This window comes from Zootermopsis nevadensis, unplaced genomic scaffold (genome assembly GCF_977971745.1).
Source record: "Zootermopsis nevadensis isolate Lab colony 2312 unplaced genomic scaffold, Znev_1.0 Znev_ptg000003l, whole genome shotgun sequence".
Classification (NCBI taxonomy): Eukaryota; Metazoa; Arthropoda; class Insecta; order Blattodea; family Termopsidae; genus Zootermopsis; species Zootermopsis nevadensis.
Window position 1 is genome coordinate 9,902,183 of NW_028259135.1, and position 27,098 is coordinate 9,929,280.

The 27,098-nt window shown below is 37.8% G+C and overlaps 2 protein-coding genes across 7 annotated transcripts in view; both read right to left on the bottom strand.

Moving 5' to 3' along the window:
• Nucleotides 1–1,141: 1,141 nt before the first annotated feature.
• Nucleotides 1,142–7,880, bottom strand: LOC110836216 (tumor protein p63-regulated gene 1-like protein). 2 transcript variants are annotated; one of them, XM_022077156.2, is made up of 6 exons: nt 7,297–7,880; nt 6,405–6,615; nt 6,048–6,224; nt 3,401–3,541; nt 2,499–2,632; nt 1,142–2,157 (listed from the first exon to the last, which is right to left on the bottom strand). In XM_022077156.2, the coding sequence occupies exons 1-6, from the start codon at nt 7,580–7,582 to the stop codon at nt 1,940–1,942; spliced, it is 1,167 nt and encodes a 388-aa protein (XP_021932848.1). In that variant the 5' UTR covers nt 7,583–7,880; the 3' UTR covers nt 1,142–1,939. The 2 variants fall into 2 exon arrangements, with proteins under 2 accessions (XP_021932848.1, XP_021932849.1); XM_022077157.2 differs by lacking the exon at nt 3,401–3,541 and having other exon boundaries at nt 7,297–7,874.
• A 1,533-nt stretch (nt 7,881–9,413) lies between these two features.
• The window catches only part of mol (dual oxidase maturation factor 1 mol), an 86,592-nt gene continuing 68,907 nt past the window's right edge, over nt 9,414–27,098 (bottom strand). For all 5 annotated transcript variants that reach the window (XM_022077149.2, XM_022077153.2, XM_022077151.2 and 2 more), the window contains exons 5-9: nt 26,606–26,822; nt 15,198–15,409; nt 14,695–14,908; nt 11,843–12,175; nt 9,414–10,036 (exon numbers count right to left, since the gene is read on the bottom strand). In XM_022077149.2, the coding sequence (XP_021932841.1) occupies nt 9,994–10,036; nt 11,843–12,175; nt 14,695–14,908; nt 15,198–15,409; nt 26,606–26,822 (1,019 nt within the window). In that variant the 3' untranslated portion in view covers nt 9,414–9,993. The remainder of the gene's footprint in view (nt 10,037–11,842; nt 12,176–14,694; nt 14,909–15,197; nt 15,410–26,605; nt 26,823–27,098) is intronic.

Consider the following 27,098-nt stretch of genomic DNA (forward strand, 5'->3'; position numbering starts at 1 on the left):
TTTCGATTACAAAGGTTTTAAAATTCAGAATAACACCGAATTTTACATTAAAGTCAGTGAAATAGTGCAATATAATATCTAAAAATACAAAACAGGTGTACATACATCACAAAGCTTTGGCATATTTCTTTTAAATTTACTGTTAACAAAATTAACACCTCTACCACCAGCAAGCGAAAAATACAACGCATAAAGAAACATAATAAAGTTATTTAATGAGGAATAAACTTATAACTCGTTTGTACATTCAGTCAGTTACACAGATTTGTCTAGATTAGAAACTGGAAAAGGTACTGTTAATTCTTTTGAAGTACCACTATGCTGCTGTCCAAGATATTAATATTTTATGGCATATTTAATGACAAAATGGTAATATCTGCAATAAACACAAGGCAAAAATACAAGTATACAATCACAAGACTGGATATGAAGTAAAATGATGGTAATGCCACCATCTCTTATAAACTGGCAATGAAAGCATTCAGTCACATTTAAAAGTACTTAACTCTCTGTATCTAAAGCTCATCTCAATAATATTTAAGAATCCACTTCTTACCTCAAACAAAACACAACTTGGCACCATTACAAAGATCAACAGGTTAATGATGTTTAAGGAAATAATCGCTGTTTATTGTGAGGTTCATGTGGAACACAAATACTTTATTTGGGCAAACAGCAAAATTGTTAAAGGTGTACATACAGTCACCACCAAGTTTTAAAGGGTTGAAGATGTTGAACAGGCCCATTTATTACAATACCTACATAAGAAATCCTGTATACTGAAGCCTTGGAGCCTGTCACGTGACAAAATACAACTTGATACAGCTTTTACTGCACGTATATAATTTAATATAATGATAATTTTAAATGAACTGCAAATAGGTCACTTTTAATTCAAGAACAATAAAATTTAGATTTATGACCAAGGATACTAAATGTAGATACATTTCACAATTTGCAAAAAAATCCTATTACTATTAAACTTTGTATTTCCAGACTTTATTTTCTTATTTTCAAAATGAGATTTGCAAATATCTACCACCCCATAAAACAAACCTGTAACATATTTTAATCAAAGGTATTGTAAATCTGTTGTCAATAATGAAAAATGAAAAATGCTTGAATGCTTAACTTGAATTAGTTACACTTAAGATGGTTCTGTTGTAGATGAATGTAATGTAAAGTAATGTATTTTAATGTAATGTAACGTTTCCTAGGTAACAACAATGCTGAGTAAACAAATGACGTTTCCTAGGTAACAATAATGCCGAGTAAACAGATGACGTTCCCTACGTACACTTGTTACACTTTTTCGTTACACTTTTTTGCCGAATGACCCTTCCTTATAGACGTATTTACGTCAAAACAGAAAGCTCTACTGAGAATGAGGTCCTTTGTTTTAAAAGCAGTGAACACAGATTGTGAAGATGACAGTTCTGAAGCACAAAGCAGTGAGTATACAGGTCATTCTGGGTTCATGCCAGCACATAACACTTCATTAGATCTGGGAGAACTGAAAATTACTGGCATTGCACAGAATGATGTGTTAAAAGGAATATTGTGAAGTGTTCAATCTGAAGGAAACAAAGCCACAAGACAATTAAAGTAAAATGAAGTGAAAACAGACAGAAATATGATGAGCTATTCTTATTTTGTCTTATTACATACCTAGAGATATCTATAAATGGATCTTCTTACTGGGACATTATTTAATATATCAAAATACTTTAATTAATTATAAAACACCTACATTTTTTTATGAATGTTAATCCAAAAGAAATGCGTTCAACAATTTTGAGGCTTAAAGCAGGATAAAGAATTTGATAAAACAAACACAACTTCAAGCATACATTATTTTATGTGACATTTTCATTGCCAGTCTGTCCCACACATATACAAACTTTTAGAAAAGGAATGTTTTACCTGACAATAAGCTGAACTAAAAGCTGAATTTGCCTCGTACTTTGAAAAATCCAAGGGAATTTCGATTATGAATAAGCGATCCAATACCTACATAGTTCTCAAGGACAATAGGTTTATGTTCTATATTGCAATGAGAAGATCTGATGTTTATTGTCTGTGCTTTCTCCACTGCCGAAACAATGTTTTGTGCAAAGTCATCGATGTCATATATCTCACTGGCAGAATTTGTGGAATCTGAAATGAGAAAAATAATATACAGTACACAGAGCCATTAACTCCTTAAAGGAACTAGGCTGCCTTGCAATGAGAGGTTTCTTATGCTATTCGGACATTTAGTAAGACTCCTTGGGCAAGTGATAAGCCAATCACAAGGCCTCTACATACACAGGACGACGTGCCGCAAAAAAGACGCAGACAAACATCGACGCCTTAAGTAGCATTCTAAACCACTCAACCCAGTGTCTGAACAATCAAGACCCAGACTGTGCGCCCAGCGACCAATGCGAGTTTTTATATACGTAACTTAAAACCACAGACGATGTGTGTCATCTATATGAGTACCAACTGTATCTTACCTTTCCGCCATAAAAGTGGATGTGATGTATATGTTGTCCATGGTATATCGTTATTGAAAGGATTCCACTTCTTTATAAAAGTGAGGGGTTCTCCATTGTTCCACATAGCCCTCAACCCACGAATGTTGCGCGATCTGAATGCATAAAACCATAAAGATATCCCTGCGGTTAAACACAGAAGTAGCGTACAGAAATTTAGATAAGCCAAAGGGACAAATTCAGAGGGAGACTTACATGGACAAATTATCACTGCCAAAACTAACAAATGCATGACTTCAAGAAAAACAACAAAGCAGCAAAAGCTAATAAATGTGAACATACTGTGATGAAATTAAATTCATGATTTTATCACAATTAACTTAATAAATAAGACCTTTACCTAGTAATATATATTGACAAAATGTTTCAATTACATCTTAAGAATGAAAGAGTGATAAATAGATACACATTAAACAATCTGCTGCTTCACTAGAAACACAAACACAAAACATCAACACCTAAATATAGCCTGGACAAGTTCTTATTACTATTAAATAAATAAGAAAAACATACGACACCAAATTAACAGATGAAATGTTTTTAATGAGTCTTTGGCGGAAAAGTAAGACTGATTCACAGATTTTTACACTGTCTCCTAGGAAAGTAAAATCTGTGTACAACAGATATGTGACATACATATTAAACATTTTCAAACACTTTGTACAAAGCTGTTGAATTATACTTAAGCACTATAACACACAAAATAAAAATCCCCGGTACAAAATATATTGCACAACAATAAAAAATGCAACTACAAATATAAAGGCACAAGATTTTTAAAAAGCACAACGATAAAACAAAAGTAATTAGAGAAACCATAAAAGAAATAAAACAGACAATGTTTTTTGAACCAGTTCAGGTACCTGGGTTCAAAACTAATGTAGTCAAATGCAGATGAACAGAAGTCTTTTTCAGTATTGCTTTGAGTCCATCGCTCTTGCAGTGGTCTTAACAAGCAGCCCTTGACCACAGTCATCACTCCCGAGGTCAGACCATTCAGCCTTCTAAAACAATATTTTCCACCCAGATACAAGCCAAGCAAAGACAAATGCAATATCGTCCACAAGCTTACAACACCAGACAACAAATCACAGTAGACGATACAGTTCGGCTCAGTGAACGTACATCACTTTACACTGTTCAATGACACAAAATGACATTAACAGGACATGCTAAATGTAAACACTTTTATAAAGAAAGATAATTAAATAGTAGTATGCACATATATATTTATTTTGGTAGAGAGTAATCAATTTTAAAGTGAACTAGATACAACTAAACCAAAACATTGGTTGGATTAAATTGGGCAAAATATGCTTGAATAAAGTGCACATTCGTCTTCAAACATACAAAATCCAATCTTTAAATGTAATCAATAGCACAACTTCAAATAAAAGTAAAACAGATATTTCAATATGATTTTGTGTTACGTACAATGAAAGGTTACTCATTCAGGACACTCATAGGCAAAACTATCTTCAGTGTATTTAATAATGTACTTATTTTAACCCTTTGAAGCTGAAGTTCGTTCAAATATTATTTAGGAATTGAGTCTGTACCACACAGAAAACACAACACTTCACAATTACAAAGATCAAATGGTTAACGCTGTTTGTGGAAATAATCACTGTTTACACTGACAATTGTATGAAATACATAAATACAAAATGCACAGTTAATGATTGTTAAAGCAATTGGTGCATATAGTTACCACAGGGCTTTAAATGGTTAAAGAATAAACAGGCATGCATACCACATATCTTATCATAAGAAAATTACGAAGAAAGAAAACAGGTGCTTTATTGCAAGATGTACATTATTATTACTTCAACACAACTTTTAATCTCTGCTGTCATATCAACACAAAACAAAACAAGCAACAAAAACAGTTTTCAAGGTCGCAGACACAACAACACATTCACCGATGGTCACCACTCAAATATACATCAAGGTGATATAAAAAATGAACAGCAAAATATTAAAACGAGTTAAGGACATAATTACTTTGACCTCATGTAGTTCACTGCTCAACAGTTACTGCACAATCGACGTCTGACTGAATAATACCAAAATTACTTCTTTACATGTAACAAATATGTGCAGTATTTACTGTATGTACATGACCATAAGTTGACCTTGATGTTTTTCTGATGCTGTGAAGACTTGTAGGTAGATGCCAATATTTCAGAGAAACACAGTCTCCATCTTCAGCCCTGAAGATGGAGATACTTTACTTATAAGTCTACACAGCTTATAACTCAGAACATCAATTTCATTATCTTCACTGCCATAAAAACTTCAAATCTATGAATGATTAACCCTCGATATACGAGGTGCGATCGAAAGGTTTCCAGACTGCGCGTATAAAAACCCGTACACTTATCTCAGGTATTAAATTCATCCATCACCCTCGAAGTAGTTCCCCTGGGAGTGAACACAACGATCCCAGCGCCGCTGCCAAGCCTGGAAGCATCCCTGGAAATCTTTCTTTGTCAGCCTGTCAAGCACCATCTGCGATTCTGCCTGAATCTCTTCTATCGTCTCAAATCTCCTTCCCTTTAGCTGAATTTTCATCTTTGGGAAGAGGAAGAAGTCACAAGGAGCTTAGAAAGGAAGTTGGGGTCGGTTCTTGCAAGATCTTTGAGCTCCTGACAAACGAGAAGTCGATTCTGCTTCTGGTCCTCAGACAGGATGCGTTGCCTGTGGAGTTCTTCCTTTAGAATCAGCTGACAGGTCCCATAGCCTATCCCAACAATGTCGCACAAGTCGTTGATGGTACGACGTCGATCTTCGTGAATGGCCTGCCGAATCTTCGTAACATTTTCGGGCGTTGTGCTCGAAGATGGTCGTCCAGAACGCTCGTCATCATCGACAGAGGTTCGGCCATTTTTAAAACGTGAATGCCACACAAAAGTTTGTGCATGACCCATTGCGGACTCCCCAAATGCTTACTTTAGCATTTCATAGGTTTCCGTAGCCGTTTTGGCGAGTCTTTGGCAAAATTTGATGCACACGCCATTCCGAAATCGCAGGAGGGTCGGTGTAATGCACTACCAAAACGCCCGTAACTAAGAAACAAATGCTAATTCGATGATGCCGGCTGGCACACTGATTCACTATGAATGTAGGCCGCACCCCCTAGCGGCAGAAGCTCGTACTACATCCGGTTCGCCCTCTATTGACACAGTCTTGAAACTTCCGAGCGCACCTCGTAAGCTAATTCCTTTCCTGAGGGGCTTATTTAAGGGAACTAATTTTATAACTTGTCCAAACTGCAGCAAAGTTAAAATATATTTGCGAATAATAGCAACAAATCAAAATTACATTAAAAAATAAATTAAAATTTGATCAAATATGGGGAATGCTAGCTACCTTGGAGTTCAGAAGTCTTACCATATTTAAAGATTAAAATATACAAAATTTAATTTGATATGGGTGTGAAACTTGGTAACTTACATGCATAATAGCCATTTTTAACTCTAGGAATCAAGCACACTGGTACATACTTACGGTACAATTGACCCTGAAGGATAGATGAGGTCCCCAATAATTAGAGTATCCACCAAATCCAGTGATACTTTCCGGAATTCCAACTGTTTCAGAGCGATGAAATCATACTTTACAGTGATAAGTACTTTCGTCGTCAGAAGAATGAGCCGTTCCTTCTCGTGATCCCAAAAGCTGATTCTGTATAAAAATTGAATTCAAAACAATATTAAAATTGCTGTGCTGTCTGTAAGTGATAAAATATATGACGGCCACATTCGGCCAGTAATTGTTAACAACTGGAATTTTAACTTCTGGACTGTGGTGTTTCTTAACATGATACTTCCTGGATTCACAGGATCTGTAAGTGTTGAAACTTACTCGGTAAGCAGCCATGAACCAAGAATTTCGCCATCCTCATCTGGTGTGACAAGACCAGAGATGCATTCCTTTATAGCATTCTGTACCAAACTATCCCTGTAGGCAAAGAAATACTTTGCCTCATCTTCTTCCAATATTGGTTTCTGGCAAATAGCATTACTTTGCAATGGGGTATCACTTTTTGATCTTGTCCTCTTAAATTTTTCAGAGACTGTAAGAATAAAGATGATTTGTTATTAGCATTGTTCACCACGAATGATATAAAATAACATTACACTCTGTAAGAATGAATTGTGTAATCCGTTCAAAATGACTCATGGTTAACAAAGGCACATTTCACACTAGAATCATCCACCAGTCTGACACTATACTCCTGTGACATGACATTGCTTTCAAGAAACAATCCAGCCTTGGAAGGAGAAGTGTCAGATGACTCACACAAAGAAAAACATGTCACCAATAAAGAAATATTAAGAGCTGAAGAAGACCAGGCAATGATCTAAACAACAGATACACGCAACTAAGAACTTAAGCACACAATATTTTCTATATCCTTTGGTAACACTTTTTTTTACTACAATAATGTAATAAATATCACTTCAGGAGAAAAGCAGACAGTCAAAAATTGCCCTGTGTTTACCTAAAAGTCTCCACATTCTGTCACAAAACCAGATTCATAGACATTAAATCTGACATATAGTAAATTTTGTTAATAAGTCCTATATTAAAAATTTGCTGGGAGGAAGGTATATAATCTTGTCACATGTAAAATATTTTAAAGTAAACAGTATTTTTATTTGTATATTGTTTTACTTTTTATAATTTCTTATAATGAACATTTCTACATTGATTCTGAATTTGTCAAAGAAATACACATGAACACCATCCTTACTTCTTTTCGGTATTGAAATAATGGGTGCAACGACACCCACACCACTTGACACTCCCGGTTTTAAACCGTTCTCGTCTATGCTGCCACCTCTTTTCCCTGCTTCTCTTTCAACTAGCAACAGTCTGGATGCATCTGGTGACACTGAAAGTTTTGCAACAGATACTTCGTTCTCCAAGCTACTAGGGCTACGACTACACAAATAAGAATCTTGATGTATTTGTAACGTGGCTCCTTGGAAATCTGCTCCTGGTCCTTCTTCTAATAAATTTTCATTACTGAGATCCATTATAACAACCTCCACTCAAAAACCGCTAAAGACCTTTCTTCTTCCCTCTATCACTCCTATTAAGTTCTTCTTCTAATTCTTGTTTCCGCCCCCATTCAACGTTGCACTTCTCTGTACCATGTATAACATTGTATTTATCTGTGGTGTACACTGCCACATAGATCAGCAACACGCACGAACAATTCCATTCTTTTAGATACAGGGTTACCAACTGAAGGGAAGTTTATGGGTTCCTTAGCACTGAAATTTTATTACCCACATTTATTTAACGCATTATTAGAAGAATTATCTAATCTTCCAGTGCCAACGTAACATATCATGAGAAATTATGCAACTTTAAATTGTCACCGAATGTTAATTAATTATCTTCCGTCTTTTATTGACGTAAATACGTCTATATTTTAGGGTCAGTGTCATTCGACAAAAATGTAACGAAAAAGGGAAACGAAAATTTGTAACTTCATTGTTATGTTACCTAGGAAACGTCAAACTTCATTGTTATGTTACCTGGGAAACGAAAAAGTGTAACTTCATTGTTATGTTACCTTGGAAACGTCATCTGTTTATCAACAAATAAACAACAATGGTTACCTACATAGTTACCTTACCTTACATTACCTTACCTAACATTACATTACCTTGGTGTATATACGTGCACAGATACGTCATAAGACTACATTACATTACATTACATTACCTTACCTTACCCTACCTTACCTTACTTTACATTACATTCATCTATCACAGACCCATCTGAAGCCTTACTAATTCAAGTTAAATAAGCAATGTCTTAATCAAACTTTACTCAATTGTAAAGCATGTATAAAGGAAATATTTAGATTGAAGCCAATATATAAACTTCCTTTCCGTATAGACGTATTTACGTCAAATTCTCCGGAACCGTGGTTCCACTGACAACTTTTTGGAAAAAGCAAAAAGAATTAACATTATGGCTGGAAAGAGTTGATTTTCTCCTCTAAAAACAATGATGATTAATGAAGCAACTTTCTCTCGTGTGCTGTGTACAGGATATAGGAGGTCCTGGGTTCGGTTTTCGACCAAGATTGACAATCCTGCCTGGTTTGGTCTTCCATAACCGCATGAAATAAATGTTTGGGACAGTACCTTGAAATATGACGATGTATCACTGTTCCTTCTGGTGAATGCTGACCACCGTTTCAGAGGCAGTGCCTCCATCACCAGGGGGTGTGAACTGTATGCTGTAGAATGGGTTCCACTATTTTTATTTTTGGATCACGTAACTGGGCACCATATGTATATATTAAAAGAAAAATGCAACATGAAATACTGTAATGATCATATTATGAATAACTTTGCACCTTGTGTTCTTATATGAATATATTTTTAAAACAACATATTAGATTGACCTGATAAAAAACACCCCAAAAGAAAGTAATTTTCTCAGAAAATGTCATTATTTATAACAACCCAACCACACATGGCTAAAATATATAGAACTTCTGTATATATCACACATTCACTTCACAGAGCAAAAATCACTATGTACTTTGAGATCATCAAAGGAATAAACAAACTTAAAATGTATTATGAAATTCTTATGGGTGCCCAAACGCATGTCCAAATGCACAAGCTGTCATAAACTTTGTAATTCCCTGGTACAGAAGGTCCACAATACTGCCACTGGAATAAGAAAAATAGGTTTTAGTCCACGCTGAAATTGAGTTGAATAAGAAAACAAGTGTAGACCTTTTATTTCCTGCATTTAAAATTTGCATGTGCATCTGCAAGCTGCTAATATAAGAAACACAGAGCAGAGATATGTGGGCATGTATAAGTAGAAGTTCACAACTATAAGAAAGTATTTATTCTATGATATTTTAACGTACATAGATTAACAATGCATACTGCACAATCACACACACATTTCATAACTTACAAAAGTAGGAAAACCAAGTTACTGTTTATTTATGCGTAGGAATACAAATTAAAAATAAAGATGTGCAAGTAATCGCAAATATTCACAACATTACAAATAGAAGATAATACAGAAGTACAGTTGTGAATTAAGACAAATTGTATTGGGTAAATTAAAAACAGCACTTGGAAAACATTGTTAAACATTCTTATTTATAGTTCCTTTATTTCTAAAAGTAAGTAACATCACAACTTAACAAGTTTCTTCAAAATGGAAGGATACATTATTCACACTATCACTAATATCTTCTTTGCTTCATCCTGCAACACTGCAGTTTGCTTCTTTAATGTCTTTATTAAAGCAGTGGTTTTATGTCCTCTTAGTTGTATTTACAATATATTTTGTTAAAAATTAAGAGAAAAATATCTGTATTATGGCATTTCAAAAAGGCACTTAAATATTGGTTAAAAATCACATCTAATATTATCTCATGTCTAATTTTAAGTGACATTTGTTACCACATGGCAACTTCATGCTGATTTTCTGCCGCCATCCTCCTAGAAATCGTAACAGATGAAATAAGATTAGAATTCTGTTTCTGACAGGTAATATGAATAAAGATGTTTAGAGTTTTAAAGCAGAACTCGCCATTAGGCATTAATTAATCCTGTAATACTGAAACACTGTTAATAAACATTACAAGTGTACAATGCCATTTCACTAGTTCTGCCTCAATTAGTGAACCCTTTGTTCAGTGTACCCTTTTATGATCTGAAGCCCTATTTAAACCCTTGAAAAATAAGTGTCTCATATGAGATAGTGGCGGTCGTCTGGTGGCAGATGCGGTCACCACTGGATTGGGCCTGACTCCTGTCAATAGATTCAGATCTATTTTACCCAAAAGAAAGTCTTCGTTCAGAACTTTCTAGTATCGGGATTAATCTGTAACCTAAATACGGGGATATATGATGAACTTCATCATCATCTATTACTCTACAACCCAGTGTGGATCTCGGCCACATCTTTTCGGAGGTTACTTAATCTATTTAGACATTTGGTAGGACTCCTTGGACGAGTGATGAAATTATCGTCGACAGATTATAGAATATCCACTGTCATAAGTTTAAGTAACACACTTGCAGTTAACTTGCTTTGTTTATGTAGCTGATCTCAGAAATGCAGCCCCTGGTTTAGTGAATTTTCAAGTTTTTTAACCATATTAGAACACATTACACCACACAGGATAAAGTTCAGACTACGGACTTAACCGTCAGTGTAGCGCCAAATTTTTTATGACTTGCAGTTTTCACGGTGACCGAACTTGTTAAAATCCTCTTGGGCACGTTCTGGACCGAAACCCAATGTTTCAGAGACCTTCTGTGCCTCCATTAACATCCCCTAATGATGGACGTAGAGACAGTCTCTGACAATTCCGCTTCTGGCCAGAACTAAAATGCCTCGTTGCCTGAGAGGATTTAAACAAATTATTTTCTTTGATTGTCTAATATTAGACCCAAACAACAAAAATTATTCTACAATAAATGGTTACTCCCAGATCCATTGGACTTATTTTATTTATTTATGATTTATTTAATGTTGTTGGTAGTTGAGGACAATTAATTAATAATGAACTGGAAAGGGCATGGAAGGAAGAGGTTGTGGCCTAATATTAAGGTACTGCCCTAGAATTTTATATGAAAGACCTATGAGAATAGGTAGTGTGTGGGCCAAAATTTGAACCAGGGATTTCCTGAATATGAGGGAGTGGTAACCATTGGGTCGTGATGCCATACAGAGGTACTCTGGAGGGCGAAATGGTCCATTACTAGTGACAGCAGGTGTTCACTATAGAACTTGCAATGGAATAATTGAAAAAGTAATGGAATAAAAGGTTATTCTTTGTTCAAGTTAAATCTAAAATAAATTACTCAGGGGTTCAGTTCATTTCTTAATCTTTGGTGTTACAGTTCACCAATTTTAAATCTTCTGAAACTGTATCCTAAATGTGTTACTGACTATGGTATGAGATGCTTTCACTAGGCTGTGGTGCCTATCACTGGTATAAACCTTTGATTCTTCCAGATAACAAAAATCTCTCAGTCTATTCCAGCATCATAAGATATTCGTATGTCATTATTAATTAGGGTATAGGGTTTTATTTCAAACCTCGATGTCAAATTTTCTATTGTCACTCTTCTGTTGCAAATCTTCATGCTGAGCAATAATTTAAGAGCACTATAAAATATTATTATTCTTGACTGCGTGTGTTCTGAATCCCATCTCACGTTTTGGCACAGAAAAAAAAAGATTTGAGGTTTCTACATAGACCTTTCCAATGACCCTAGTCAGACCTTGATACAGACCTAGACGCAGAGACAGCTGGGTCACTGTGAACTGGTGGCAGGGTTTCCTTGTGCAAGAATGACAACCCTAGACTGGATGCCCCACTTGACCCTGTACAGGTACTTGACTGAGAATCCTGTGATGTAGTCCTGTGGAAATCTCTGATACCAACTCTACCAGGAGCCCTGTTCAATCCTCTACCCATCCCGACCGGTACCCTACCACCCGTGCCACCACCAGCTGCCATGGTGCGAGAGAATGGGTACCTCCATGGAGATTTTGGAGGATCCATCTCAAAACCTTCATTAATCACACCTTGACGATCCTCAATACGTTCACGTTTGGACAGGCGTCTGTGAGAAGAACAGAAAAGGCAAGTGTTAGTGGCTAGAATTCTGCGGGTTAAAATTTCGTGTCTCTGAAGGAAAGATACTGTCATGTGATTGACCACTGGTGTATGGTGTTCAAGCATATGTGGGTATTCTGTCATGCATGGACAATCTCTTCACTGGAAATACAGTGTTGACAAAATTCCTTCGGGGTTTTGAAAAATTGTGGCGCACAAACAAATTGAGCTAGCCACATGCGGTTTGCGGCAGATTACAGTGAAACTCTGAAAGATGGTGCTCCACCTCATTAGGGTCTGCAGGTACGCGCGTACCTACATTTCCAGGAAGATAGATTGGCAGAGACGGTCCAGTGCCTTGGCCTCCACGTTCACCAGACATAACACCACTGGATTTTTTCCTGTGTGGTCATGTCAAGAGCAATGTGTTCCAAACACCAGTTAATGGACTTGATGACCTGATGACCCGTATCAGGAATGCGATCTCGGCTATTCCAGCGGACATGCTCCACAGAACATGGTAAGAGCTCGAATATCGTCTGGACGTTCTCCATGCTACCAAGGGAGCCCACATCGAGGTCTACTGAGGTCAGTAAAAAAACTTCCAGAGTTTCACAGTAATCTGCCACAAACTGCATGTGGCTAGCTAAATTTGTTTGCGCGCCAAAATTTTTCAAAACCCCGAAGGGACATTATGAACACAATGTACTACAGTTACCATAGCAGGAATTAAATAAGACAGTTCCAGAAGCACTTCCTTCTCTTAACATTTATAGTACAAAAGAAGGAGATTAAACTACAATAAAAAACCATGCACTGTATTAAGTTTTCTTTTTTATGTGTAGATTAGTTCTGTTGTTATTTCAGCTTAGTGTTAATTAATCATTTGTACACAATCACAATGAAGTTGCACTAAACACGGTTAGTAACCCCGGAAATTAGTTAACGAAGGGAAGCAGAGGAAATGGGCAATCCTTGGACATTTCACCTATTAAAATATAACCTAATGTACATCATATTTAGTCTTGCACATTGTGAACATCTCTCTCTCAGGCCATTGTTTGTGTAAACTTCCACATGTCCTCAATTCATCTCTACTTTTGCTTGAAATATAATTATTATTAATAATTCATTATCTAAAGACAGATATGAAAGTCCTGCATACACAGAGCGTTACAGAGAGACGATTTGAAAATATAAAAAGGAGGACAGAAGGAGAATCAACTACAAGAACAATATTAAAATAAAAACATTACAATAGCACCTAATAAGGAAAAATATTACAAAAATACGTATTATCATCATTTTAAATTCTACATAGTTCCCCATATTTTTGTTTCAACTGTAATTAGCTGACAAATTTGCATTAGAAAATAATTAGTATTTTTATTATTACCTGGGGTGCAGCCATTTGAACAAACCACTCTCACATGTCACAAAAGAACACAGATATTAGACATGCTATTTCATTTCTGCAAGTAATAATATGAGCTACACGCATCCGTCTATGTTTGCAAATGTGCTGTTTGTGACTGAGCCCCAACAATTTATTTCCACAAATTTCTTTGGCAATTTTCCTGTCGTACACATTTGCAAGCTGAGCTCTGCTTCTCAGTGTCTAATCCAGCCGACTGTATCTTGGTTCATCTCAGTCAACACCTTCACGTTGTACCAACGACATCTTATGTAGTTATTTTTTTCTGTACATCTCTCACACTGACAACTCTCAAAAGGAAGACAAATAATGACGGCAATAAAAGCGGAAAAGAGAGGAAAGAACAGTACAAGGCTCATTGAAAAGGTAACATACATATATTTATCGCAGTCCACAACCTCAGTCCCAATATTTACAGAAACCTAACCCTTGCGAACATGAAGTTGCTGCTTAATATTGAGGGTATTTAATGGCACTACATCAACTAACTAGTTTACTCAATGGAGCAGAATCCTTCTTGAGAAGCTGATAGTCCGTCAGCTGGACGAGGAATTCCCCACATTTTACAGAACCTGGAATTCATTACCGTGTTCACAAGAGCCCGCCACCAGTCGCTATCCTGAGCCAGATGAATCAAGTTCATGCCCTATTTTCCAAAATACATTTTTGTATTATCCTTCCATCTACTGTCATGTCAAATCATGTATTCCCTTCAACCTTTATCAACCAACATTTATCATCTGCTCCATGCATGCTACATACCCAACTCATTAACACTCATTAATACGGTCATCATAATTATATTTGATGAAGAGTTATGAAGCTCTTTATTATAAAGTCTTCTCCAGCCTCCCGTTGCCTCATCTGTCTTATATTCTCCTCGACACCCTGTCCTCAGACCCTCTCAGTCTGTGTTGTTCCCTTAATGTGACAGGTAAGGTGTGACACCCACACAACACGAGTGTGAATTAAAAATGTGTGATGCTTAGACTTGCGTGAAGGTACGCCAATCAACGAACACCAACTATGGGAGCCAGAACACCGACCAACACCTCACCCTCTGTTACCTCATGGTGTAAATACAAGGTTACCTCAGCAATCTGGACCCAAGACCAGCAGTGGCAGGTTCTTCTAGTCTATTTGCCAAGTTTTTCTTTTTGTTATTTCTGGTGTCGTGACTCTCCTCTATAATGATGTGTCGATCATATGGAGTGTCGTAGTCCACCTCAAGTATAGTTGAGAAACGATGAGGGTAGATGAGGTCTATAATTGCTATCACAAGACCTACAACTATGCACAGCGCACCTGAAAGCAAACAAAACAAAGAGTTGATCCAATTTCTCTAAATAAACTAAAATAGATCTCAATGACTGCTCATGCGACAAACACGTAACAAACAGAACAATTATTGGTTCGACTTCAGGTTCTCACGGTGGTGAGTATGGGTTGCCGCGCCGAGTAGTCTGGTAGAAGTTCACCGACGTTTCAGAGATGCTTGCTGCTTAATCATCATAACCCTGAATATGCATCTCTGAAACGTCGGTGAACTTCTACCAGACTACAATTCGCAGTCATCTGGTAAGACTAGCATCACCTGCTGTTATCACAAGCCAGAAGCACCACCCCAGCCTGAACATGAGGACACTCCCCTCAAACCGCACCACTAGTGGGTTCAGTGGGATGAGCATATAGTAAACCAGATCGGTACTGAGCAGCAGCGTCCCAGTCACCATCATGGCGTAGGCCCCGTAGCGGGGCACCACGACAAGTAGCAGGTTCATCAACAGCCACATGGCGAAGGCAGACCTGCAACACGAGACAGTGCGGATTAAACATGTCGGCCCCATTTGACGCCTATTCTGTGTGACGCTGTCTGCATTCCTTCACAGCAAACTTTGACTGGCAATGTTTCTGATGAGCGTGGCTAAGTACGAAATTCCCTGGGTTTCAAAGTTTGCCCAGGTATTCTGCAGAGTACCAAATTGTCGACCATGTGATCAACGCAGGATTAGGTTAGGTTAGGTTGAAACAAATTTGTGCCTGTTACTACCATTACATGTTCATTGCCCCGATGAGCCCTGAAGCTGGAGATGGTATGTTTCTCCGAAACGCTTGTAACCACTGACGAATTTACACGGCGCCAATAAAACCAGAACAACATAATCATCTTCGTTGTAGTTGTCCTACGTCGACAAAAGCAAAGAAACAAGGAAATGTCAACAAATTTTAGTAGAATTCTCCCATATCTGATTTCATGACCATCCGTTAAGCCGTTCTCGATTTGTTACGCAAACCCAAACTTTTAAATTGCGACATCCATTACAAATATCTTAAAATCATACATTACATTTAATATGAAATTCTGTTACAACATAGTGACAGGTAACAGCAAAGCGCTTGAGAAAGAATTACCCTGGGAACTCGGCCGATCACGTCAAAAGAAAGGAATGTATTTATCCAAAGAAAATATATCTCCGCCTCTTCAGTCATGATAATATTAAAATATGAACTTTGTGCTCACACTGTGATGAATTACGAGTCACAAGATCAGAGGTTATGTTCCCTTTATTTTAAATTTTTCTCCCTGCTCTAAAATTACAGATCTCCGACTGCCTCGCAACATTTCCACCCACTCACACACAACATAAGTACAAACAGAATAATCATCTACATACATTAACCAAAGCAGCAGCAAAAATGCCCGTGAGGTACAATTTTCATTTAATAGACAGTGTACGACGAGTAGGTGCAGTTTTATTGATATGCAGCAATTTCTCTGATAGGCAATTCAAGCATCAGGTGTCGCACACCCCGCGAAGATAATGTGAGCCTACCTTTAATTAGCATAAAGATAATAATACGAGGTGCGATCGGAAAGTTTCAAGACTGCGCGTATAAAAACCCGTACACTTATCTCAGGTATTAAATTCATCCATCACCCTCGAAGTAGTTCCCCTGGGAGTGAACACAACGATCCCAGCGCCGCTGCCAAGCCTGGAAGCATCCCTGGAAATCTTTCTTTGTCAGCCTGTCAAGCACCATCTGCGATTCTGCCTGAATCTCTTCTATCGTCTCAAATTTCCTTCCCTTTAGCTGAATTTTCATCTTTGGGAAGAGGAAACCTTAGAAAGGAAGTTGGGGTCGGTTCTTGCAAGATCTTTGAGCTCCTGACAAACGAGAAGTCGATTCTGCTTCTGGTCCTCAGACAGGAGCCTTGGCACAAACTTGGCTGCGATGCGTCGCATGTGGAGTTCTTCCTTTAGAATCAGCTGACAGATCCCATAGCCTATCCCAACAATGTCGCACAAGTCGTTGATGGTACGACGTCGATCTAAGTGAATGGCCTGCCGAATCTTCGTAACATTTTCGGGCGTTGTGCTCGAAGATGGTCGTCATCATCGACAGAGGTTCGGCCATTTTTAAAACGTGAATGCCACACAAAAGTTTGTGCACGACCCATTGCGGACTCCCCAAATGCTTGCTTTAGCATTTCATAGGTTTCCGTAGCCGTTTTGGCGAGTCTTTGGCAAAATTTGATGCACACGCCATTCCGAAATCGCAGGATGGTCGGTGTAATGCACTACCAAAACGCCCGTAACTAAGAAACAAATGCTAATTCGATGATACCGGCTGGTACACTGATTCACTATGAATGTAGGCCGCACTCCCTAAAGGCAGAAGCTCGTACTACAACCGGTTCGCCCTCTATTAACACAGTCTTTAAACTTTCCGATCGCACCTCGTATATCCAATACCAACAAAAGGGAAATGAGCCAATATATCTTTAAGTAACAGAAGGATAACATGTTTTAATTAGCATAAAGATAAGCCATATTTAATTATCATAAAGATAATAAAATATATTTTAATTACCACAAAGAAAATAACATAATGTACCTTAAATTAGCTTAAACATGTAAGTAAAGCAAATGAAAATAAAGTTACGAGACTATACGCCATAGAGGCACTTGGGGGAAGAAAGAAATGTAAACAGATACGCGTAACATGTTCGTAAGTGCATTTCTTGAAAATTAACTGCAAGATGCAAAGAACAGTTTCCACACAATTGAGGGACTGGCTTCGATCATGGCCCATTTGAACATTACGTAAAGTAGGGAGAAAAATTAAATTTGCTTGACCGGTTTTACTGTACAGCAAATTTGACTGATGTAGGTCAGGTGATTTAGAAAATTAGATGTGAAAAGAGACGTATTTAAATGGATGGGCAAATAGAATGTAACGAAACCTCAATGGCGAGTCCATTTTATGCAAACAAAGAAGTCGAAGAAAATTAATTACATTAAAAATCCGTTTCTTTTGCAAGATTCATTTAAAAGCTAAAGTATGATGGACGACAGAACGGAGTACACAATAAGGACGAGATAGTGATCATAATTCTCACTTTATTTCTATTTAAATGTCCCAAAAATTGTCCAAAAAAAAGTTGTCGTTTAGAAAGAATACTCCAACGAAAATTAAATAATTCGCAAGGTTGTAAAAGGTCTCATTTCTTTGCATACAGCAAGACACATTACATTGTTGTTAGAAGGTGGTAGTTAATGATAAAACGTATACAAATACAAACGGAATTCTTAACTGGTCCGAGTTGAAATAGGTTACATGAAATCCTAATGAAATCAAATTACACGCTTAGAAAAACACAAAAGAATTTAAGTGGCAAAATATGTATCCTAAATTGTTACGGCACATTCTATCCATGAATTATACTAAAGGAATACGACCTAAGTAAATGGTTACAAAATGTCATGTTGTGTGTGTAGTTCCTTCTAATACAAAAAAATTAACATTTGTATTATAAAAATATGGGGAAAAGAAACCAAAATGAGCAGTAATAAACCGGCACACAAAATACATGATAACACGTCTAAATTTACAGAATAACTGCAGATGAAATTTTATGGTAAATGGAGATAATATATCTGTACTCAGAATTGCTGAAGCTGAAAACTAGCTTCGTACAGCAATCGATGAAGAACTGTATATTAAGTGGTCATGCGTAATGATGTCCGCATCTAATTCATTACAAATAAATAGCGTGTAACGTACGAATCGGAATAAATATACGTGAATGATGTTAGGTCATTGTTTAATATAAATCGATTCAGAAAAAATATATGAAAATGAATCTCTGGTAAATTATTTGCAATGCCTGGAAGGCGCCGAATTCAGGGTACAGATGGCACTGGTGGTAAGAAATTGGTGGCCTATGTCAAATGTCGACAAAAAATAACAGTAATATTGATTCACATTTACTCGAAGACACGAAGTCAAACACACAGACGCACTCTACCGGAGAAATACGGAACCAGAGATATGACGTGCCATCTGTGATGACCTGAGTGAAACGACATCAAAGCTTTCGGTTACCATCGAGGACCAATCAGAAGTCAGTCAGTATTGATTTAGTCTTGGAACAGTGTGCAGTTCCCGAAGGAAAGGTCGCCATTAAACTATGGTTGGAAATAGACGATTTCGGTCCGTCGATATTAACGTAACTGTGTGCTCTAGAAATAGAGTTTTTCGGGATCATTAACAAGACTAATTACCACCGTTCAATCAGATATTAATTGGTGCGACCTACAGTGAATCTGAGTGTAACGATGTCTTCTAAGTGACGTGTGAGAATAGAAACAAGTGTAACACCAACCTAAGATAACATGCAAGAGTATGTGTGATTCGCCATGAAGAATCATAAGACTTCAGTGAAAGGACATTTTCATGCCATAAAAGCCCCAGTAAAGACGTTTGTACCAGTTAGTAACACGTAAATCAGATACAGATATAGCTTATCTGCAGAAGCTGGACATGTGTAATTTGATTACATTTATTCTTTATGACGATGAATGGGGTCTCTGTAGTATTTAAATGTAGTGTGAAATAAAATTGAATATATATTTTACTTAATTCTTCTTCATGTGACAACATATATAATTCTACAATGAAAAATTGAATAAAATAATGTTTAAGTGATGACTGATTGGTGGCATTGCAAATACTGAAAGTAAGTATCCAACATAAAATCATTGTAAAAAAATAAAATTAGCTATGAAAGTGATGCCCAGATTACATAATTCTCTAAAAAGTGACGAAATCGAATATTTGAGTGTTTATTATTTTATAATTGACTATAACGAGCACAAGGTGCCCTCACATGCGCACGTCATACGACTGCACTGCGCAACACCATCTGCGCAGATGCCCCACTAACCTAACCTAACCTAACCCAAACCAACCAATTTTGGAAAAAGCGAATGGATGCTCAGAAATTATTGAAGTTTTGTATGGACGTCATGCCACAGATAAGTTAGTGATATTCAAACTCTATTTTGCTATAACGCTATTTATAAATTCGCACGAAGGCTTCAAAGTCGTGAGGTGGAGGATGCGCAAAATCGGCCACGACCACATAACAATAACGATATTACGCGAATAAACAATCCCCATATAACACAAATAGTGCATATATGCGTGAAATACATCATAACACGTCTAATTTTAACATAATGTTTCCAGAAGAATTGTTTGTAACAAAATTTATGTAGTGTAGATGTTGACTCAGGTACGTTGCAGATTCATGCGTAACGATGACCCAATCTAACTCACTATAAATAAATAGCGTGTAACGTACGAATTATTCTCTAAAAAGTGACGAAATCGAATATTTGAGTGTTTATTATTTTACAATACACTATAAAGAGCACAAGGTGCCCTCACCTTCGCACGTCATATGACTGCTCTGCGCAACACCATCTGCGCAGGTGCCCCACTAACCTAACCTAACCTAACCGAAACCAACCAAAACGGGGTATTCTGCATCAGTGGAAAATGGCTTCCTGCGCATGAATTTTGGAAAAAGCGAATGGATGCTCAGAAATTATTGAAATTTTATATGGACGTCATGCCACAGGTACGTTAGTGATATTCATACTCTATTTTGTTATAACGCTATTTATAAATTCGCACAAAGGCTTCAAAGTCGTGAGGTGGAGGATGCGCAAAATCGGCCACGACCACTTAACAATAACGATATCACGCGCATAAACAATCCCCATATAACACAAATAGTGCATATATGCGTGAAATACATCATAACACGTCTAATTTTAACATAATGTTTCCAGAAGAATTGTTTGTGACAAAATTTATGTAGTGTAGATGTTGACCCAGATACGTTGCAGATTCATGCGTAATGATGTCTGCATCTAATTCATTATAAATAAATAGCGTGTAACGTACGAATTATTCTCTAAAAAGTGACGAAATCGAATGTTTGAGTGTTTATTATTTTACAATAGACTATAAAGAGCACAAGGTGCCCTCACCTGCGCACGTCATATGACTGCTCTGCGCAACACCATCTGCGCAGGTGCCCCAGTAACCTAACCTAACCCAAACCAACCAAAACGGGGTATTCTGCATCAGTGGAAAATGGCTTCCTGCGCATGAATTTTGGAAAAAGCGAATGGATGCTCAGAAATTATTGAAATTTTGTATGGACGTCATGCCACAGATAAGTTAGTGATATTCAAACTCTATTTTGCTATAACGCTATTTATAAATTCGCACGAAGGCTTCAAAGTCGTGAGGTGGAGAATGCGCAAAATCGGCCACGACCACATAACAATAACGATATTACGCGCATAAACAATTCCCATATAACACAAATAGTGCATATATGTGTGAAATACATCATAACACGTCTAATTTTAACATAATGTTTCCAGAAGAATTGTTTGTGGCAAAATTTATGTAGTGTAGATGTTGACCCAGATACTTTGCAGATTCATGCGTAATGATGTCCGCATCTAATTCATTATAAATAAATAGCGTGTAACGTACGATTCGGAATAAATATACGTGAATGATGTTAGGTCATTGTTTAATATAAATCGATTCAGAAAAAAAGATATGAAAATGAATCTCTGATAAATTATTTGCAATGCCTGGAGGGCGCCGAATTTCGGGTACAGAAGGCACTGGTGGTAAGAAATTGGTGTCCTATGTCAAATGCCGACAAAACATAATTTTGACTCAACCTTTATGGGAGTATAATATTAAAGTGACGCTTAAATACACAGGATGTAACAATGTGGATTGGATTCGTCTGGCTTTGGAAACAATCCAGTGGCGAACTCTTGTAAACACTGGAATGATCTTTCAAAGCGGGTAATTCTCGTAATATTAGATTCTCAAGGTGGGATCTGCGCGGTGGAGTAATTTACACGGTATGTAAAGGGACGAGTGTACATCAGCTCCTGTTCTAGAGAGAGATATAAGGGTAAGCCCAGTGGTAGAGGGGAGCCAAGTGACTTTCGCCATCTTCCGTGTCCCACTTGGCACTCGAGCCAAGTCCAGGCCGTACATTCGCTGATGCCAGAAATCAACTTACGTTCCTTTCCAAGTAATTAGCAATGTTCATTTGTAACGGCCAGTGATTTATTGGCCCTTGAAGGCTTATGTAATTTTTAAGAATCGTAAGTAACTCTCATGGCAGGAAAGTAAGCTAGCAAATTTAATTTGTCATTCGCGAATATTTATAGTTTTGTCTTGTACCCTGAAATTAACTCCGATCAGCGTTATAGAAGATATCCACATTAATTACTTCCTCCGTAATGTAAGTACACAATTTGATATCATAAAATGGTTTTAGTTTGTTTTTGTTAGTTATGCGTGTTGTCGTCTTTAATACTTTATTTATGCACTGCGTGATTCTATATATCTTATGGAATTTGCTTCACTTTCTGTGATAAACCTCATTTACCCATCTGAGTTTTGCGTTGCATTTCTGTTTTATAATCAAGTCGGTCTGTAATCATAGCAGGACCCCATATGCCATTTGACTTAGACTATTATAGAATTAAATATCAAGTTTCTATTTTAAGTCGATAGGCCGTGGTCTAGGCAACACGGAGTTTTCCTCCGGGGGTTTCCCCGGTTTCTCCGTGGCATCCCAACAATTACTCCATTCACACACAGAAGAAGGCAATGGCAAACCACTTCTGGATCATCTGCTAAGAACGTATATGAACAGGTCCCAGTCCGAGAAAAGGATGGAAGGATCCTGTTCATATGGACCTGTCGTCAGACAGAACACTAAATACGAAAAATAAATTAGGATCTCCTTCATCCTTAGGAATCACGCAGTCAAAACTTCGGAATTTTCAACCAACTTCTATCAGAACAGCTTATGTTTCATCATAAATACTCTCAGAAGAAGAAATCGCAATATTTGTGCGAGCTGAAGCAGGATTCTGGCACAAGCGATCTGATCCATGCATTCTTAATTCTGTTAAAAAATCGTTTCAGTCTGGTTGCTATGGAAATCCATTCATAGCAACCAGCCACATTATCCGAAAGTTCTGCAGGACGGTCTGGATGCAAACAGTTCATTTAATCAGTTTTTTTTAAAAAATCTCCAGAAATGAATTTCAACCGAGATCTTTCACTGCGATTCAAATTAACATATGCGTCCAAATTAGCCTGTTTTATTAGCGGTAAGGACTTATATACGGAATCGATGTCTTTCTTTCCTGCACATAACTCACACTACACCCACTGGTTATTAGAGCGTGCAGCATATCGAGATAACTTACAACGATAACAAACGTTACCGATATTCAGCGATGCGTTTCGATACTATCGATCACGTGCAGCGAATTTATTAAAATAAAAATGATATTTTTTCACCAATTCATTTATGCCATTAGTGAAAATAATTCGTGAAATTACACGTGAAGTTCTTTCACCCTTCCACCTGCCTTGGTTTCCCCGCCTGTGGTTAGAAACTTAAGCGATCATAACTGATACTCTTATAATTCATATGATCGATCTATTTTCGATTGTGTTCAGTTGCTTAGCAACCGTTAAATGCATAAAGATATCAATATTCAGCACTATGGCAAATTCCAAGTGCTTATTTTCTGGAGTGAGGGACTTGACGTCATAATACACTCATTTTTAATATTAGCATACGAATAAATTTCAATAGGGTTATTAAGTAAAACCACATGCTGTGAACAGAGACACATTATTATTTATTATTAGTGTTCTGTCTGACGACAGGTCCATATGAACAGGATCCTTCCATCCTTTTCTCGGACTGGGACCTGTTCATATACGTTCTTGGCAGATGATCCAGAAGTGGTTTGCCTTTGCCTTCTTCTGTGTGTGAATGGAGTAATTGTTGGGATGCCACGGAGAAACCGGGGAAGCCCCGGAGGAAAACTCCGTGTTGCCTAGACCACGGTCTTGCCCAACACAAGTTAAAAATTCGGGCACCGCCGGGAATCGAACCCGAGACCCCAGGATTACAAGGCTAGTGTTCTGACTACTAGACCACCATGGCGGTATAGAGACACATATGCATTAATAAATTAATAAAATAATTGAAGTACATTCAATGTAGGCTATTTCTACGCAATTTCGTGCCTACTGAAGGTCTTTGACCCAATAATATTTTCATTTTAATCCTCAGTTTACTAGAGTAACCTCTACTTTGTATGATGTTGAAATGTGATTGAAATGTTCAAACCTTTAGCAAGTTCGTGTATTTGTACTGAAATATGACATTAAGGTTGTCGTGAATGTAGAGAGGAAATTGCTAAGTGATTTGCCTCAGTACCTTGAAAGGCTCTGAATGTAGTGTATGCACGTTCCTTGCTTAAATTACACACAAAGCGTCATCTCCCCATCAACGATGTGCTAATTTGCGTCAATCATTTTAACACATTACAGACCACGACGTAATAATATTCACTGTTTTCTCATGTATTCTACTTCGTCCTAAAGGCATGAAATGTTCGCGCTAACAATCGAAACACGCAATCCGTAATCTTGTTCGCTGATGGAGATTAAAGCGTGTTTGTGAACCGTAATATTCCCACAGCAGGGGAGTCCAGGCAACTGTCTCTTTATCATTAACGGCTTTAATTTGTACAAAAAACTAACAAATTTACCATTTCAGCGGTGGGTGTAAGTTTTCAACGCGGCAGAAAATTGTATTATTGCGCCAACAATGTACACGAAATTACCAGAACTTCAACTGACCAAACGAAAAAAAGACATTTTCCCTCTCAACAATTACTGAATTAAAGTTAAACTTGCCTCTTTAAAACACAATGGTAAATAATTCAACTATAAATTTTGCCCACAGAGCGTATTTATAAGTTCTTTGCGATTCTCAGAATAAACAATTAACAAACAGCCCATTTTATTACAATTCGTACTCTTGACATCTGGTCCAACTAAACTGGCAATTAAGATAGTCTGGTATAAAATGATCGACGTTTCAGGAACTTCTTCAGTCATTAAGTTTATCTGAAACGTCGATAAATCTGTACGAGAGTACGCGGTGCAACAACACAGAAGACGGCCATCTTCAAGCTAACAGTTTCTAAGCTAGTCAAGAAATGCCCCACCTTCGTGTTTTTAGTTTAAAGAGCTTCATTTTATTTGTTTGTTTTGACGTCTTCATTCTGATGTAAAGGTTCGTACAGAATTACTCAGTCCTTTCGTAACCTAAATTACATACATTTCATTATCATCATATTAATCATCGTCACCTCCTTCGCGCATGTGATCTCGTGATTAGCGGTTTCTACTTCGAGTCTCGTCCGAATCAGAAACGAGTTTAGGATAAACGGTTTTAGGATAAACTGGATTATGATAAACTGGTTTAGGATAAACGGGGTTATGATAAACGGGTTTAGGATAAATTGGATTATGGTAAACGGGTTTAGGATAAATTGGATTATGATTAACGGGTTTAGGATAAATAGGTTTCATGGCATATCTGCTAGGTTCCTGGGTACGTGTGGCAGTTAACGCTTTGCTGATGACGTAATAATTTATGAGGATTTCGACGCTCTTATTCTCAGGTCACTGTAGGAAGCATTCCAAGTAATTTTATAATAAGTTGCGTTACGTAAAGCAACATAATTTTGCTACTGGGCTTATGGTCACTGCTGTACTGATGTATTTATGAGAAAGTCACTTTCTATGATAGGGAATTTAACTGAACTCGTATACAGTACAAACGTAACGTAACGTAACGTAATGCAATAATCTATTATTTCATAACACTGTATCAACGGTAATAGACATGGTTATTAAATTTATTTTCTGTAACTAATCGCCAAATACCTACAACGCACGAGGGAGAGAAACTGATTAAGTTGAGGGGTTCCCAAAATTTGCAACGCTAGGAGGCCACAAAAACATATTTTTCGACGGAGAATTACTGAACGTGTTGGCAAAATTTCAGCTTCTCACGGCGACGAGTGTGAAGATAACGTTCTTCTGAAATGTTGCGTAGAGTAGTCTGGCAGGAAATGAACCGCGTTTCAGAAGACTTTACTGCCTCCATCACCAGGGCGACGAGGGAAAAACTGGGCTGAGGCATTGTAGGAGGTCGGACAAGGCAGAAGATTTGCCTGAGCAATGGTCGGGGGAGGGGGAGATTGGAACGGAGACAGACAGACAGACAAAGGGAGCCACAGCCTAACCTCTGAGCAATCACGAGCTTCTCAAGATCGACCCTTCCTCTAAAGTGCAGATACCTCCAACTTAACATTGCACGCCTACTGCTTAGACGAGCCTGTATAACACAAGCGTTAAATTGGTTGCCGCTTTTCAGATATCGAATACAATCTACAGCTCATTATACAGTGGATCTTAGAAGAGCCAGTGATTTGTCTGTCTCGTGTTGTACCGTGCAAATTACGTTTTTCCTACAGACATCATGAGAATAATGTCGCCGCTTGCCAAGAGGAGTTTCCGGACCGACACAAATTAATCCGCTGTTCAGCAGTGGCACACGGACCACCAGTTGATAAAAATTAGCCCTATGTATTTTTAGGCGTGGTCACAGCCCTGCAGAGCGCCTGTAAAAGCTGGAAACATTTTGTAATAATTTGGTCTCTTCATAAAAAAAAAGACACCGAGTTTGATCAAAATCTGTCAACTGTCTGGTCAGTGACTCACCAGAGAAGGATGGCACCGTAGTAGCCTGCAGCTCTGTACTGGCCGCCCCAGGCGAACCCTTCCTGTCCCAGGCTGAAGTACTCCGCCACCGTGAGGATGGGGAACGGCAGGCCACGCACCAGCGCCTCCCTGTAGCTCTCGCCCATCTCTTCAGAACCGAGCCACGAGAAGCGCTCGTTAAAATCGATGTCCTCAGTCCAGTTGTCCCCTGGCATCGCTGCAGACACGCACATCACAGCACAGACGTAATTATTCCAACAAATGCCATATTTGAACTTCCCTTTACAACAATCACACCAATTTTAATTATAGTTTATGTTTAGAAACGTTATTTATAATATTATAAGTAAATAATACAGCCACGGTGGTCTAGCGGTTAGAACGCTGGCCTTGTAACCCTGGGGTCTCGGGTTCGATTCCCGGCGGTGCCCGAATTTATAACTTGTGTTGGGCAAGGCCGTGATCTAGGCAACACGGAGTTTTCCTCCGGGGG